Here is a 16559-nt window from a genome sequence, read left to right on the forward strand (position 1 = left end):
AAAAATTAATTTAATTCAATTTTAATTAATTCAATTCGTTTCTATTCTATTTTAATCGAATACTTAAACTTAATCTTATGCATGAATGAAGAAAATTTTCAACTTTAATATTTTTTTTGGAACAAAAATAAACCTTTTAAATTGAATTTGAAATTGCTTTTCCCACCCCCTTTACCGCACCCCCCCTCCCCTCCTCTCTCTCTCCTATTCAAATGACTTTTATACCCTTTTTTCTTTGTTTTTTATTTTATTTTACTTATATCTTTCTCTCCTATTCAAATGACTTTTATACCATTTTTTCTTTGTTTTTTATTTTATTTTACTTATATATAATTTTAATTAATTTTTATTTAGTTTTATTTTTTAAATTAAAACTGTTTATTATTTTTTCATTAATACTTATATATATTTTTTTAATTTTATTTAATTTTTATTTAGTTTTATTTTTAAATTAATTTTGTTTATTATTTTTTAAATTTTATTTATTTTAGTTCTTTAATCAATTTTGTTTATTATTTTTTTATCAAATTTTTTTATTTTTTATTTTATATAATTTTTAACATTATATAATTTTATAAATAATAACTCCTAAACTTTATAACTAAAAATAAATAAAAGATTATAAACATATAAAAAATTTATTCAAAAAAATAAAACTGATAAAAAAAATTGAAAAAAAAATGATTAACAAAAAAATAAAATCAATAAAAAAACAAAATTTAAAAAATAATACATTGAAAAAAATACAAGTATTATGAAAAAAATAATAAATAAAATTAATTAAAAAATAAAATTTATATAAAATCAAAAAAATATAATAAACAAAATTGATTAAAAATAAAACTAAATAAAATTTATATAAAATTCTAAAAATAAAGTATTGATAAAAAATAATAAACAAAATTGATTAAAAATAAAACTAAATAAAAATTAAATAAAATTAAAAAATATCATATTGATGAAAATAATAATAAATTAAATTAATTAAAAAATAAAACTAAATAAAAATAAAAATATATGAGAGTTATTTTTAAATAAAATTAATTAAAAAATAAAAATAAATAAAAATTTTAAATAAATAAATAAATAAATACAAAGAAAAGGATAAAACTGTCATTAGAAGAGGAGAGAGAGGAAGTGGGAGGGGGGGCGTGCGCTGTTGGGGGGTGGGAAAAGCAGTGCTCAATAATTAGTATTACTCCCTATAATTTTACCTTTTTTTAATTCATCATTCCATGAAAATGGAACTAACTTAATAACCCTTCCTCCTCAGCTATGATAGGGTGGTAAGAAGTAAAATATTTTTTTTAAATAATTAAAATTTAAAATTTCTTATATTTGAATAACTAATGACACTAAACTCAGTCAAGTCACTTTTTTATATCGAGGGTTTGACTTTCTATGAGGTCAAGTAGCTATCTCACGGCCCGACCTATAAAGGGATTCAAAAATTATTATTATTTAATTATATTTAGTATTGCTGGTGGTCACAATGCAAGAGAGGGTACAAAACTAGTATTGTCAAATGAATCAACCAATAATGGAGCTAACTGATTTATCAAAAACTCATCATAGAACGAGACCGAATGTGATAGATTGAACCACCATCTTGACAGATTAGAAAATCCTCAACTTAAAACGGATTGTGAATTAAGGGACTAACCCAAGAACCCGCCAAATAAATATATAAAGAAAATATTCAAATATTTAAGTTTGGATTGCAGATTAAATCAGTCAACCTCACGAATCCATTAAAATTTTTATTTTAATTTTAAAATTTTAGAATAATTTTTTTCAACTTGCAAATCAACTCAAGTCTACAAGTTCATTGAGTTTTTTCATTTTAATTTAAATTTTGAAAAAAAAAAATTCAATCCGCATATCAACCCAAGCTCACCACTCGCACAAGTCACCCCAAACGGAGTCGCCCCACCTGGACTGATCTTAAAATGGATTAATAAAATATCAATCCAATCTGTTTAAATTATTTAATAGGATGGGTTAACTCAATAAGAAATTGACAATTCTATTCTAAACTCACACGGTCTTAAGAAATGCCTTAAAACCGAACATATTTACACAGGTCTCGCCATATTTACACAGTCCTCGCCGAGTGTACGCCTGTCTTCGTTGTTTGATCTCTCCGCCCCACTTCCTGCCCTCTATCGCTGTCGCAGGTTGGATTTAAAACCCCTCGGTAAGGATTCCAATCCTCTATTATTGTTTTTCTTCCAGAGTTCCATAGAGTTCCATTCGTAAATTGTAATCTTGTTCTCTCTGATTGTTTTTGGATTTCTTTTTGTATGTTGTTGGTCAATGGCCACGACACCATCAATTAAACCGTCATCTATCTCATTCTACTTGCATATCATCGTCAGTTAACTCCTCTCCTAACGACGACCAGTGAAACTGTCCTCTCCTTAACCTTCGATTTCAATTATTTTATTGTTTAAATTATTGATCCATTTGATCGAATTTGATAGGGGTAAAATCCAACTCAATTATTGTTTAATTTGATTTTAATTCAAATTTTGAATTAGTTGTTAATAAATTTTATAAATTTTGTGTAGAGTTGAAATTTTGAGAATTTGAGGTATAAATTTGAAAATCTCTAAATTTGAATAAAGTCTTAATTTTTTAAAAATAGTATTGAAGATGAAAATTAAGATTTAAATTAATTTTATTATGAATTATTAAAATATATATTTAATTTCAATAATTTTAATAAATATAATAAAAAATATTTTAAATGCCTTTAAAATATATGTCCGGGCTCAAAAGAGAAAAATAAAATAAATGAATAAAGTATTAACTCAAAGTCAAACTGATAATATTAATAAATATTTTATTATAAGTAACATAATAGAAATAGAAGAATTAGGGGATAATTTTATAATTGAATAATAAAATCATTATGAAAATGAAGAATTCACCGAGGTTATCAATTTTGTTGAGCAGAATGAGAATTTAAAAGAAAACTCTCAAAAATTAAAAAATAAATTTGACTCTGATGAAGATCCTATAAATTGAGATAATATCTGTCATTATTTAATATAAATTAATAAAAAAATGGATGATTTTTTATTCCCTACGGATAGTGACAACAAATATTTTAATTCATCGCAATGGTAAATGGACAGATATTAGATAGGAGTTGACCGGTATATTTTACTTCATTGGATAAAATATTTTGTTTATGTTGAAGTTATTTAAGACTGAATAAATGATGAGTAGAATAAGAAATTTGGATAATAATGAATATAAAGATTCATGTAATATGCATTTAAGTCTTAAACATCATAAAGTATAAAGTTAGTAGAAATCATATGGATTGCATGAGTGCTTTAAAAAAAAATCAAACAATTAATTGTAGTATACAATTTAAAATTAACAAATAAAGACGACGTTGGAGGTAACGTTAACAAGGATAATTTCTATTGCGAAAATACTTGTCAAAAATAGTTTGACATTTCAAAAAAATGATAAGAAATTTATATCGAGAACAATAGATTATTTTTTATAAATGATAGAAATGATTGTTGGATTTGATGTAATAATGATAGAGCATGTTTGATGTTATGAAACAAGAAAATGTCAATATATATATTTTAGTTCCAAAATTCAGAATAAATTAATAGAGACTCTAAGAAATATTTCAAAAACGAAGTGAGAAGGATAATCATTGTAAAAGTTAAACATGCAAAATATTTTTTAGTAATATTTGATTATACTCCAAATGTGAGTATCAAGAACAAATGCCTATAGTGTTATGATGTTTAGATGATTCGACAAATACATCAAAAATAAAAGAATATTGAATTGAGTTGTTAAAGATGATTGACATCTTGGATTATTAAGTGAATGCCTTAATTAGAGTTGGGTTTGATTGTCTCTGGGGCAATGGTGCAACGGTAGGACATCCGGGTTGTGACCCAGGGATCTGTGGTTTGATCCATAGCTACGGCGTATTTGTAAGAATTTTTCTTCCAAATAGGGAACGCAATCAAAGGATGCTGGGCATCTGGATTGCCCGCCGTATGTGCTTCTCGATTTACCCTGGTGGTCGGTGAGAAATTTCTATAGGACCGAGCCGGGCACTCCCAGGAATTGAGTCCATGAAACTGATTGGAATTTATCATTTTTTTTAGAGTTGGGTTTGACATTAATGATATACGAGAACATAAGAACAACAATGGATTTAACATGAGTGAAAGTACACAGGTGTAAAAAAAATATTTAAAATAAATCTTAAAACTTTTTACACACTATGTAATTGTCCTAGTTATAATTTGACGTTATAAAAAAAATGATAAATCCCAGTCAGTCTCATGGACTCAATTCCTGGGGGTGGTCGGTCCGGTCCCATAGAAATTTCCCACCGACCACCAGGGTAAATCGGGAAGCGCATACGGCGGTCAATCCAGATGCCCATTATCCTTTGATTGTATTTCCCATTTGGAAGAAAATTCTTACAAATACGTCGTAGTTGGGGATCGAACCGTGGGTCCCTAAGTCACAATCCGGATGTCCTACCGTTGTACCATTGTCCCGAGGACATTGTCTTAAAGTCAAATCCTCCTTGAGAGTGGTGCAATGCATTTATATATTATTTTCTTCCTTTATGAGATGAAAATTTTAAAAAAATAACGTGCATGGTTTGATTGTTAAGCCATTGTCACATACTCGTTGGTAAAGTATATTGAAAGTGTAAAAGTCATAAAAGACTAAATTGTATATGCATATATAAGATGAAATTTTTATGTTTTGGTTGCATATTAGGTGGGTTAAGCCCACAAGTCTAATAAAAAATAAAAAATATATATAGAAAATATTGAAGCCGATTGCGAATTAAGTGCGTTAAGCCTACAAATCTATTAAATTTTTACTTTTGTTTTAAATTAAAAAAAAAATTTCTAATCCGCGAGCTGACAAAATGGAGAGTTGGACCATATATTCTAAAATTGATCGGTATAAATTGAATACTTGATATAAAAAATACAAACTTTTTAATTTCTGCATACAAAACTACATTACTAGTAATATTTATCTTCATATATACGATTAATATTTATCTTTTATTACTAATAAAAGATATTATTTATACAATGTGTAGGTCAATTTAATTAATAATTTTATATTTATCGATAAAAAATACAATATATTTGAAGAATATCAATAAACCATTCTTATAAAATTAACTTTGAAAATATTTAAATATATTTTCTTGAAAAAATGATAAAACTATTCTGTCAAAACATTTTCTATTTCATATTTCTCCATATTTAAGATATTAACCTATGTTTATAAATGATCGATTTTTTTATATCACGCATTTTTTTATTTTTAAATTTAGCATATTTTTTAAAATGTAGCACTTAAATAAATTTTTATGCCAAATACTATTTTGATCAACTCAACAAATTATACACAGATTTAGTCAATAATCATTAAAATGACGTATATTGTCTTCTTAGCAGTGGATTAATAAATTTTAAACAATTAAATATTTTAACACTGTATAACAATAAAATGTGAAACAAATAAAAGATTATACTATATTTAAATAAAAATGTAAAAAGACGTTAGGATTTGAAACGAATAGATTTAACTATAAAAATCTAAATATAAATTTAATAATTTTTTTAATAATAAAAAATGTAGATTATAAGTATTTTCGCGAACCAAATCCAAATATCGTCTTTCCTTCGGATTCGCAGCGACGCTCGAACGAAAATATATATATTTAAAAAAAAAGAAAGAAAGAAAAACGCAACCAGAAAAAAAGTCAAAAAAACATAAAATAGAGAAAGGAAATGAGAAAGCTGCCTCTTGATCATCTGTGGACTTCGGTGAAGAGAAACCCTAATGGCGATTCCCGACCACCGGAATGGGCCGACTCCCCCATCACCCTAGCCAATCCTACGAGATGATCCATGAACGGCGGCCGGGTCGTGCAGATGTTCTCCTCCTCTATGGCCCCGGTTCCGCCGTCGCAGCCGCCGCCGCCGCCGCTCTCACTCCACTCGCATCCTTCTTCCTCCCTCTCGCTCGGCCTCCACCCCCTTCCCCTCCTTCCCGCTCCTGCCGCCCGCCACCCTTCAGGGCACGACTCAGTGGAGCACGTGGCGCCGCCCGTCGCGAAGGTGAAGTTGGAGGACATTGTGCCGTTCGAGGGGGCGGCCGATGGGGTGTACTCGAAGGCGGTGGAGGAACTGTCGGGGTCTCTGATGAGGCACAACGCCGTGCTGATTGAGCTTGGCTCGGACGAGGCTGTGATTTTGAAATGTGCGTTGGACTCGGCGAGGACTTGCTTTAAGGCCAGGGCCATGTGCAATGTTGCGGGCGTCGGAGTTCAAGTTTGTGGGAAGTCAGGCAAGGGTGTTTACACCTACCGTGCTGGAAGGTGAATACTTTATACAACGTTTTCACTGTTGAATACAACTAAATATGACTGGACGAGTGTACTGTACCAGTAATGGCGGATGTTATATTTTGTGCTTCCTTTCGTAGTTTAGAACAATTACTATACATTCTTTTGCTTAGATGCCTTCTTCAATTGCATCTGACTCAGTTACCAGTGTGTCCTCTACATCATTGATTGATAGCTCAGTTTTAATTCCACTGCATCTGAATCATGTGCTTTTATCTCAACACCTTATGATCATGTTAAGTCATAGTTTATTATGATTTTTATTAGGACTTTGGAAGATGGGGACTTAGCTCCTGCATGCATGGATGATGCCTTTAGATGTTTGGGAAAGGCAGCTCGTGCTGCACTTTGTGCGGTAGCAAGACATCTTCGACTCCGAAGCGAGTAAATACCCTTTTGTTTATATAGTTTTATACTCTATACTCTAGTGTCTCAGCAGGTTACTATATCTGTCTGTGATTAATTCAGTTAATATTTGTTGAAACAACTTTCAGTGTTTTTAACCATTTGCTTGATGATACACCCTTGCCTGCTACTGAAGTTTCATCATCAGTTCTGATTGCCTCCTGTTCTCAAGCTTCATACTGTAATGGCAAGGACCAAGTTGGAGGTGGAAAGTCTTCCATCACTGAAGTTGAAAAGGGCTTATTGACATTAATTGCTTCTGACAGTCCTGGGATTCAGGTAATTAATCTTATTGTTTCTGTTAATAAGAGCAATATAATTTGTATCGGCATATTTGTTCATTTGGATATTATTATGCTGCCATACTTTGGCAAACTTATCTATTTAATCTTTTGGTAGGTATGTGATCCAAATGATCGTTGGTTCCTAGCTGATGGGAGTTCTGGTCCTGGCAATCTATTGCTACTAACTGGAAGGGCTCTAAGCCATGCTACCGCTGGACTTCGTCCAGCTGCCTCGTATAGGATGATTCCTGAGTGTTTTCCTAGCACAATAAGTCGGGGAAGGTCTGAATCTCTCTTTTATATATTTGTAATTTATTATTATTATTTTTTACATTTGCTGTTAAGGTCCCCACTTACCATCATGAAATTGCTCTGTTTGTAGGGTATCACTGACATTTAAGCTCATGCCTCGGCGTAATGCAATATTGGATTGTTCACCAATTGCTGCAGCTGGACATGTCATACCACAGAGTTACCAACCAATATTAGCAAGCCAATTAATGGATGACTTATCTGCTGAAGATGATGTCATGTGCAATTATCCTGATAATGTCTACGTGAGTTAACTATTCTTGTATTGACTTGCTTGCCGCATATAATTCTTTCATTGTTGTTTTCTACATTATTATTTGAACACTAATATTGGACAAAGTTTTGACCATTTCCATTACTTCAACTGCCTCACACTTGGCATGTTTACCTGCATAAGAAATATATTAATTTCAGTGTTAATCTAGATAATATTGCAATGAATCAACAATAATATTTTGAAAATTAGTTAACTTACGATACATATTTGCAGGAGGAGCCTCTTGTAATTTTTTTAGTAGGAAATCTTAATAATACCTGAATAAATCTTGCCATTGTGTGAATGAGTTTCTTGCAAGAGTGAGGTTAATCACATATGTTTTCAAGGTCCACATTGGACATTGTTTTCAAGTCATTCAGTGAAGGAGTTGTTTGACATCAATATTTGTTGGTTGAAGTTTGAAGCCTTAACTTATACTAGCATGATCAATAGTGGTATTGGCACTATGCTAATATTGATGTGCATAGAATGCAGCATCAATTGATTACTTATTTGTAACTGCTGCAGTCTTAATTGTAAGTGTTGTAATCCATCTAGAAGTATGCAATGAACAAAAATAATGAGATGCAAGTTTTCAATGTTATCTTCTTTGTTATTTCCTGTCGTATCTATCAATATTAACATTAACGGGTTCTGTCATACACAACGGTTCCATGGCCTTCTTCACTCATGATTGATCCTGTGTGCCCGAAGCAATATCCCTTTCTCCTTCTGTAGGAAATATGATTTTGCATGCAATTCAGCATGCCAATTTGTAGCTTTTTGGTATTTTTGATTGTCATTATTTGTAAGCTGTTATGTTGCAGGAAACACAAACCGACCTTATTAAGGAACCATCTCTCAGAAGCATACTTTCAGATCCTTTGTCGTAGGTCTCCAGTCTCCTATATTTCCATCAGTTATACTTCCTTCATGTTTGAATATTGTGTTTAATTTAAATTATTTTTGTATTGTTATATACTTTTGTTATAATTTGAAGTGCTATTTTCTGTTTTCCTCTGCTTATGGAGGGCCAGTTTGATGAGTTTAATAACTACCTAAAATTGTTGATATTGGTTGGAAAGGGTCTTTAATTTTGAACAGATATTTGGGGAGAGAATTTGGTGAGTAAAAAGATATGCATAGAGGTTTTACATTTGTGAAAAGCAATAACGAGGGTAGTAACAAACATGTTATAATGAGATTACATTTGTCAGAGGTATTACAATTTCTTTTTATTACAACTGGGTGTATATTTAAATCCTGGTCCTTTTACGTAAGTTTTTCATGAATTTACTAATCACTTAATAATTAGTTTGTGTTGTATGTGTTATTTGCAAATAATATTGCATTGAATGATGGGATTTTAGTAAAATATAAATTTGAGAACTGAATTGTGGAAATCAATTCAGAAAACATATAGCTAAAGTAGACAACAATAACACAAAAACTTGAGTCCTAACTATTAGGGGTCAGTTACATAAATCATAGCCCATCATTATACTCAACATAAGGCTCCTACAACACCAATAGTATCCATATGTTTAAATCACATTGAATTGCATTGTTGTTTGTGAACATGTTTATACCATCTTAGCCTATCAGAACATGCCTATACCATATTAAATTATTTTTTCTTATTTTATCATCTACACCTAATTGTTCCTCAGTAATAGTTTTATGGATTTATATTTATAGTAACTCTAGGCATCTATTTTAGCATTCTTATCTCTGGATAATAAGTTAATGAATTGTTTCCTGGCGGCTTAACTCCCTTGATTGATAAAGTATGATTGGTTATATTATAGTCTTATGTTTTTTACCTTTTTTTTTTTTTTTTTTTTGCCTAAGAGGTATACAATCATCACACAAGACTCTAAAATTCTGTTTTACATCTCTTTATGCTATGAAGGAATATTAAGATAGATGGATAACCTTTTTGCAAGAGTTTTACATAAAAACTGGGACTTTAGAATGGAGAGGGGGTTTTGAGTTTTCTGAGATCATTACATGCCTTCCAAGTTAGAAGGAAAATTTTTTGATAATAATTTGATCTAACACATTATGTATCTGAGTGTTGGGTGGTTAAGATTTAAGAAACAAGTAGCGAAGTTCATGTTCTTGCATGGATGTGTCATGTGTGGTGTTGTTGATATTGATTTGTTCAAAAGATGACATATAAAATCTATAGTTAACAAGCTAGACCAAACAAAATTGAGAGAATTCTCTAAATTTGGAAAATGTTGAAATTTGTCGCTCATCCATCTTACATCTAATTTTGATAATTGTTCACCTTTCCTTATAAATTTGGAAAAATTAACATTTTCCACTTTCTAATGATTTTCACAAGTCCAACAGTTGAGATGCATTTTATTTAGTTTTCTTCACCATTGCTTTGAATGTAAATAAAGTTGCAAATTGTGGTTCTCCTCAACCGTAATACTATTTCTTTTTCTTTTTGATGAATTTGAAAGTAGTTTTCTTTTTTCCATACTTCCTTTTTTTAATTTTGTTTAGTTTTGATACTCATGTTTTGTCTTTTTCTGCATCAGAGGTGCATTTCTTGAGGATGCTATGGTTGTTTCTTGTGGGCATTCTTTTGGTGGTCATATGCTGAAGAAAGTAATAGAAATGGTATGCATAGCATTCCTTGTATTTTTTTATAGGAGTTTCTGAGGCAAACTAGTCAAGTTGTTTTCTAAGTAAGCTAATTGTTTTTTTTTTTTTGTTATTGATCTTTTATGTTAGGAAAAAAATTTAAAGCTTACAACTCTGTCTTGAATCAAAGTGTTGAATCTTGAAGTCTTGATACTGCCTTTTTTTGAGAATCTTATGGGAGTAATATCATTCTAATCCTCATAAAATTTAAGTTAAAATTTTTAATTGGTTGTGGTATTGTATTAATTAGTACCTTCTAGTAAATATGCATGCAAATAATTTGGAATAGAAATAAAAGTGGCCTTTCTTTGCAATAAAAAATACTCTCCTCAGTAATAGTCAATGCTAGTGTTGGTTTTGTGATCTTGATTAGCGTGATCTGTATCATTGTTTAAAATTGGAGATGTTATTTGGTTTTCTCGATTCTTTATAGTGTGTAACTTTCTTACGAGCTTTGTTGATTAGTCACAGAAATAATGATGACTATCATTTGTTCTTTTGTTTGTTTTCAAATCAGGCCAGATGTAATATATGCAATGAAGAGATAGAGGCAGACACGTTGGTCCCTAATTATGGTAAATTATGCTCAAGTTTTAGGAAATTCTATCTGCAAATTGATTCTCGTCTAAGATATAAATGTATTTTTTTGGACGTTTCGTTTCAGCTTTGCAAGCTGCAGCTTCGACAGTAAAGCTGGAGGATGATAGGAAACTCTTCCATAATGCTACTCTGCGCAAACGTAGGAAGGAAGTTGGTGAACAAATGGAAGCAGTGAAGAGATTATCCAAAGTTCATGTATTTTGGATGGATGCCCATTCATTCATTTCCCCTCCTTTTCCTATATGTTTTGAGATGTGTTGTTAATTTGTCTACAGGACAATGGGGAGATTGCCACAGAGGATGACAGTACCAGACATCCGAAGGGAGTTCAATATCCATTTGTAGTCAATGAGAAAGTTTTGATTAAAGTATAATCATCTCAAACGCAAACTTAACCTAGGCTCAATATGGAAATGAAACTGATGTTACCTTATATTCAGGGAAACAAGAGAACTCCAGATAAATTTGTGGGAAGGGAAGCAATAGTTACGTCTCAATGCTTGAATGGCTGGTACGTTCATCGGTACCTCCAATCTTTTTAAATATACATGGCAAATAAATCTAAGCAGATCTCTGCAGCATAATATCGAGTCTAGAAATTCTTGTTCGGTTACATCACTAGTATACAATCTGCAGGTACTTGCTCAAGATTCTCAGCAGTGGAGAAAGTGTACGTTTACAGTATCGCTCGCTTCAGAAACTTCAAAGCTCTCATAGGGACGATAGAGCACAATCACAACCCTTGATGAAAAACAGCAGCTGAGTTACATGACATGAAACTAATATGGTTGCAACTTGGCTAAAGGCCTTTCTGATATATCGTCAGTTTGTCCTATAATTGTTGCCTTTTTTTTCCTTTATATTTTGGCCAGGTTTCACGTGTGCACTAAGGCTGAAATCTTTGTCTTACAATAGAAATGGAAATGTTGTGTCTAAGAGCAGTCCTCATTATATAAAGAAGCAAATACGTTGATAAGTGGGCAAACGGTGTTTGATATTGCTAATGATCCAAACGTATATTCCATTACTAATGTAATCCTTTTAAACCCCATGTGAGCATTGTGCACTCGGGTGCCACGTAGGATGCCAATAGAAAATACATAGGAAGAATAGGAAAGCTTACCGTGCCTTTCTTTCCAGTCATTCGATCAATGTACTGAACAGATAGGGAACGTCATTCCATATTCTTGAGCCGGATGATCAGCTGTGCGGCGCCTGCCTTCCAAGCTCAACCTCACATGGCCGCTCAACCAAGGGCAGGTACCAATCTCATCCTTCTCTTTGCTGATGTCACCACCATGCTTGTCGCCTGGCATGTTTCGACATCAGTGTGAGATGGACAGGTGGAGAACATTCAGCGAGTTTCATTTATGATCCTTCAGAGATGACTAGTCAGGGTGAAACTGTCTTTGGTTGTTTCGGTGTTGTTCGTTCAAATGTATCCTTCTCTACTAGTTCAGAACAAATAGTCTCTCAATCAGTTCAAAACAATTAGCTCTTATCTATAGTTATAGCATTGTTCAACTAATGTTCTACATTATACTGTAATTTGACTTGAATTCAAGCGTCGGAACAATGAATGGCGTGACATGATTGCGTCTGCTTTATTATAATTCCATTGGAGAAAGCAAAGGAGCAGATGATCACAACTGTGATTAGAGCTATTCCATAGTCGACTTTAGGCGACTTTTCAGTAGCAGATCAACAAATAATGTGGTGTTGGTGCTCTTTTATTCACTGCGGCGCGCGCACACACATATATATATAGGATATGGCCAACTTATTAGAGGTTGACAACAGAGGGTTTATCATCACCACCACCAAAAGTGTCAGCAGACAAGGATTACGCTCAGGATGGCTCAGTGGACCTCAAAGACAACCCTATACATCTTGCGATCCAAGAAGGCAGGATTATTTTGCTAGTGTTAGTCAATTTACATGACTGCTCACCTTGGGTTTGAGTGGTGCACAGACTGTACCCACTGTGTATATACTCTGTCGGTCACCTCCGCCAATTTTTTCATTAGCCTATTATCAAGCTTAGCTATAACTTAATATCCATATCCGGGTCTATAAATAATGAAGCCGGTAGCTAACAACATTGTACAACATATCGACCATAGTCAGCTTATTGGAGGTCACCAATGGAGGGCTTATCATCATCACCAAAGGTACCAGCAGACAAGGATTACGCTCAGGATGGCTCTGTTGACCTCAAAGGCAACCCTGTTCTACGATCCAAGAGAGGAGGATGGTTTGCTTGTTATTTTATTGTAGGTACGTTTATACTTCACATTTTTATATTGCATATGCTGCTTCATATCGATAGCTTTCTGTCATATAAAGCTTAAGCTTCTGTATATGCGCAGACCCTTCAATTGATCATATCATTGGATAACTGTGATTAATCTATTTAAAATCTTGTGCAGTTTATGAATTTTTTGAGAGGATGGCATACTTCGGGATATCTTCCAACTTAGTTCTATACTTGACGAGGGAGCTGCACCAAGGCACCGTGGCTTCTGCGAACAATGTGACTTATTGGGTCGGGACTTCGTACTTAATGCCTGTTCTTGGTGCCTTTGTTGCAGACGTATATCTTGGGCGATACTGGACCTATCTCATCTCCGCCGCTCTTTATTTTACGGTAATAATTAATCTATCTTCACATAGACAATCACCATAATATATACAATATATTCTTTCGTGTTTCAATTGTATGATCGAGGGCTTTAATTTCTATTTTAACATCTAAATATAAATAGAATCGTGTACTTGTTCTATCTTACTTTCCATCACAAATAATTTCCATCTAAAATATAAATGGATATCGTGCTTGTTCTTGATCTTAATTTCCATTTGCTGGACGTAGTGCGCCACTGAAGCTGCTTGTAACTTTATGCAGAGTTTGACTTTTACAGAGGTGTTCAAATACTCACCCCAGTTAATTAACGTGTAGGGTATGTGTCTCCTGACGGTGGCTGTCTCCTTCCGGTCACTAAGGCCACCACCCTGCAACGTTCATGGCAATAACGCCATCGCCGAGTGCAAGCCAACCTCCACATTGCAGTTGACTGTATTCTTCTCCGCCCTCTACATAATCGCATTCGGCTCCGGTGGAACCAAGCCCAACATCTCCACCATCGGCGCCGACCAATTCGACGACTTCGACCCCAGAGAACGAGCTCACAAGATCTCCTTCTTCAACTGGTGGTTCCTGAGCACCTTCCTCGGCTCCCTCTTCGCTCACATCTTCCTGGTTTTCATCCAAGACAACGTCGGCTGGTCCGTCGGCTACGGCATCCCCACCGCTGGCCTCCTCCTCTCGGTCTTAATCTTCCTCGCCGGCACTCCTTTCTACAGGCACAAGATGGTCCACGGCAGTCCGCTCACTCGAATGGCCCGAGTCCTCGTGGCCGCCGCCAGAAAATGGAACGTGACTGTCCCCGAGAATTTGGTCCAACTCCATGAACTGAATCATCACAAGCTCAGAATCCTTCCCACGAATTCCTTGAGCTTTCTGAACAAAGCCGCTGTAAAAGTTGTTGGTTCGATGAGGACGCCATCGCCATGGATGCTCTGCACGGTTACCGAAGTGGAGGAGACCAAACAAATGGTGCGCCTCTTTCCCATATGGATTGCTTCCGTCATTCCGGCCTCCATGGTCGCTCAAATGAATACTCTCTTCGTCAAGCAATGCACCACCCTCGATCGCCACATCGGCAAACACTTCCAAATCCCTCCGGCCAGCTTCGCCACGTCCGTGACAATATTCATGATTCTGACCACCTTCCTCTACGACCGCTACTTCGTCAAGATCATGAAAAAGTACACTGCGAATCCGCGAGGGATCACCCTGCTGCAGAGGATCGGCGTCGGGTTCTTCCTCCATATCGTCGCGATGCTGGTCGCGTCTCTCACCGAGAACCAGCGACTGCGGGTTGCGAGGGATCTAGGCCTGGTGCAGAGCGGGAAGGAAGTAGTCCCCCGCACCATTTTCGTCCTGCTTCCGCAGTTTGCGCTCATGGGAGTAGCTGATTCCTTCATGATCGTTGGGTTGGTGGATCTCTTTTACAGCCAAGCTCCTGAGAGCATGAAGAGCCTCGGCACCTCCTTCTCCTTGACTACATATGGAATTGGGAATTTTCTCAGCAGTGTTCTGCTCTCCTCTGTCTCTAATATCACCGAGAAATTCGGTGCTCGAAAGGGATGGATTTTGAACAAACTTAATGCTTCGCATCTGGATTACTACTATGCGTTACTGGTATTTCTCAGTTTCTTCAACTTCGTCTTCTTCCTCTACGTCAGTAAGCTGTATGTGTACAAGGCTGAGGTTTTTGACCAAGTAGCGGAGGAGGATTGCTCAGCTCATGAGGATAAAGTTATTGGTGCTTGAACGATCATATGAGCTTACTATAATAAGTGTCTTAGCAAAGATGTCAATGTAATAATATTTGGCAAATATATCGCTCAATTAATAGATTTCTGGAATTCTGAGCTTAATTAGAAAATGCGTTGATTAAAAAAATGCTCTTTTGATTTTCTGCAAATTATTTTAAATTGTAGAGGCATTTTGGAACATGTAAATGGTGATTTTTTTTAGTATTTATAACATTATTACAATATTGCCCTTTTCCGCCTTTCCCTGTTTGGCTTCGTTCTCTGCAAAGGGGTAACGGCGGGGTAACGAAAGAGGGTGCGCAGAAAAATAGCGAGAGAAAAGCAGCTGCGATGGGAAAGGAGGATCTGACGGAGCAGCAGTTGGTGTCGATGAAGGAGGCGTTTAATCTGTTCGACAAGGACCACGAATACACGCAAACTCGATGGGCGTGTACTAAAGTGAAGTGATCGAGTGTGTCTGTTATCACTTGATCATATTGCCCCATCAACACATAACAGTGGGCTCCCTGAAAACGCTGTTCCTCCGAACTCCCCATCATCTCATCTCTCTCTCTCTCTCTCTCTTTCTAGAACGCCTTCTCTCGTTTCTGTGGCTGCTCTCCGCTGCTGTCGTTGATCGACATTGCCGTTCTTGTCATAGTTGTTGCAGTAGTGGTTGTTGCACCGGAGCAGCTGGGAGATGATCGTGATGGGATCGTATTCTTCCTCGTGCCCCTAATTATGCTGGTAGTTTCGTTTGTGCTTTCGTTGGAGATTTTTAAGGTCAGCTGTCATGCCTTTCAGATGTTGCTACACTCTCTTGAGCTTGCCCTGCTTCGCGTGCTCGATCGTTGCATGCACAGGCAGAGGCGGAGCTACTGGTGGGCCAACCTGGGCCATGGCCCAGTCTTACTCGGTAAAAAAAAAACCCGATCCACCGCCTCTCCTCTCCCACAATCGCGACACGCCGACACCGCCTCCTCCTCCTCCCACGGTCGTGAGTCCGTGACCCGCGATCGTCTTCAGTCTTCTCCTCCGGTCCTCCCGCAAACTCAGCGCCGCCTCGCATCCGCTCCCACGGCCGCAATCGCGAGCGCTCAGCGCCGCCTCCGGTGACCGGTCCTCCCGCAATCGCGAGCTCTCATCTCAGCGCCGCCTGCCTCCAACAACGAGCGCTCAGCGCCGCCTCCAGTCCCACAGGCCACAGGCCACAGCGGCACAGCAGCAATCGCGA

The 16559-nt window shown here is 35.5% G+C and overlaps 2 protein-coding genes across 4 annotated transcripts; both read left to right on the top strand.

Moving 5' to 3' along the window:
- Window positions 1–5811: 5811 nt before the first annotated feature.
- Window positions 5812–11921, top strand: LOC141832482 (uncharacterized). Of its 3 annotated transcripts, none has more exons than XM_074719992.1 (12): window positions 5812–6403; window positions 6698–6814; window positions 6925–7114; window positions 7235–7401; window positions 7502–7676; window positions 8515–8576; window positions 10240–10321; window positions 10863–10920; window positions 11010–11140; window positions 11221–11313; window positions 11386–11456; window positions 11525–11610. In XM_074719992.1, the coding sequence occupies exons 1-12, from the start codon at window positions 5934–5936 to the stop codon at window positions 11565–11567; spliced, it is 1659 nt and encodes a 552-aa protein (XP_074576093.1). In that variant the 5' UTR covers window positions 5812–5933; the 3' UTR covers window positions 11568–11610. The 3 variants fall into 3 exon arrangements, with proteins under 3 accessions (XP_074576093.1, XP_074576101.1, XP_074576089.1); XM_074720000.1 differs by having other exon boundaries at window positions 5813–6403; window positions 11515–11602; XM_074719988.1 differs by having other exon boundaries at window positions 5817–6403; window positions 11582–11921.
- A 1156-nt stretch (window positions 11922–13077) lies between these two features.
- Window positions 13078–15435, top strand: LOC141832473 (protein NRT1/ PTR FAMILY 5.2-like). Its single transcript, XM_074719982.1, has 3 exons — window positions 13078–13222; window positions 13375–13592; window positions 13905–15435. The coding sequence occupies exons 1-3, from the start codon at window positions 13090–13092 to the stop codon at window positions 15339–15341; spliced, it is 1788 nt and encodes a 595-aa protein (XP_074576083.1). The 5' UTR covers window positions 13078–13089; the 3' UTR covers window positions 15342–15435.
- Window positions 15436–16559: the final 1124 nt, after the last annotated feature.

This window comes from Curcuma longa, chromosome 1 (genome assembly GCF_044706935.1).
Source record: "Curcuma longa cultivar G26 ecotype Majalengka, Jawa Barat chromosome 1, ITB_CL_G26_1.1, whole genome shotgun sequence".
NCBI lineage: Eukaryota > Viridiplantae > Streptophyta > Magnoliopsida > Zingiberales > Zingiberaceae > Curcuma > Curcuma longa.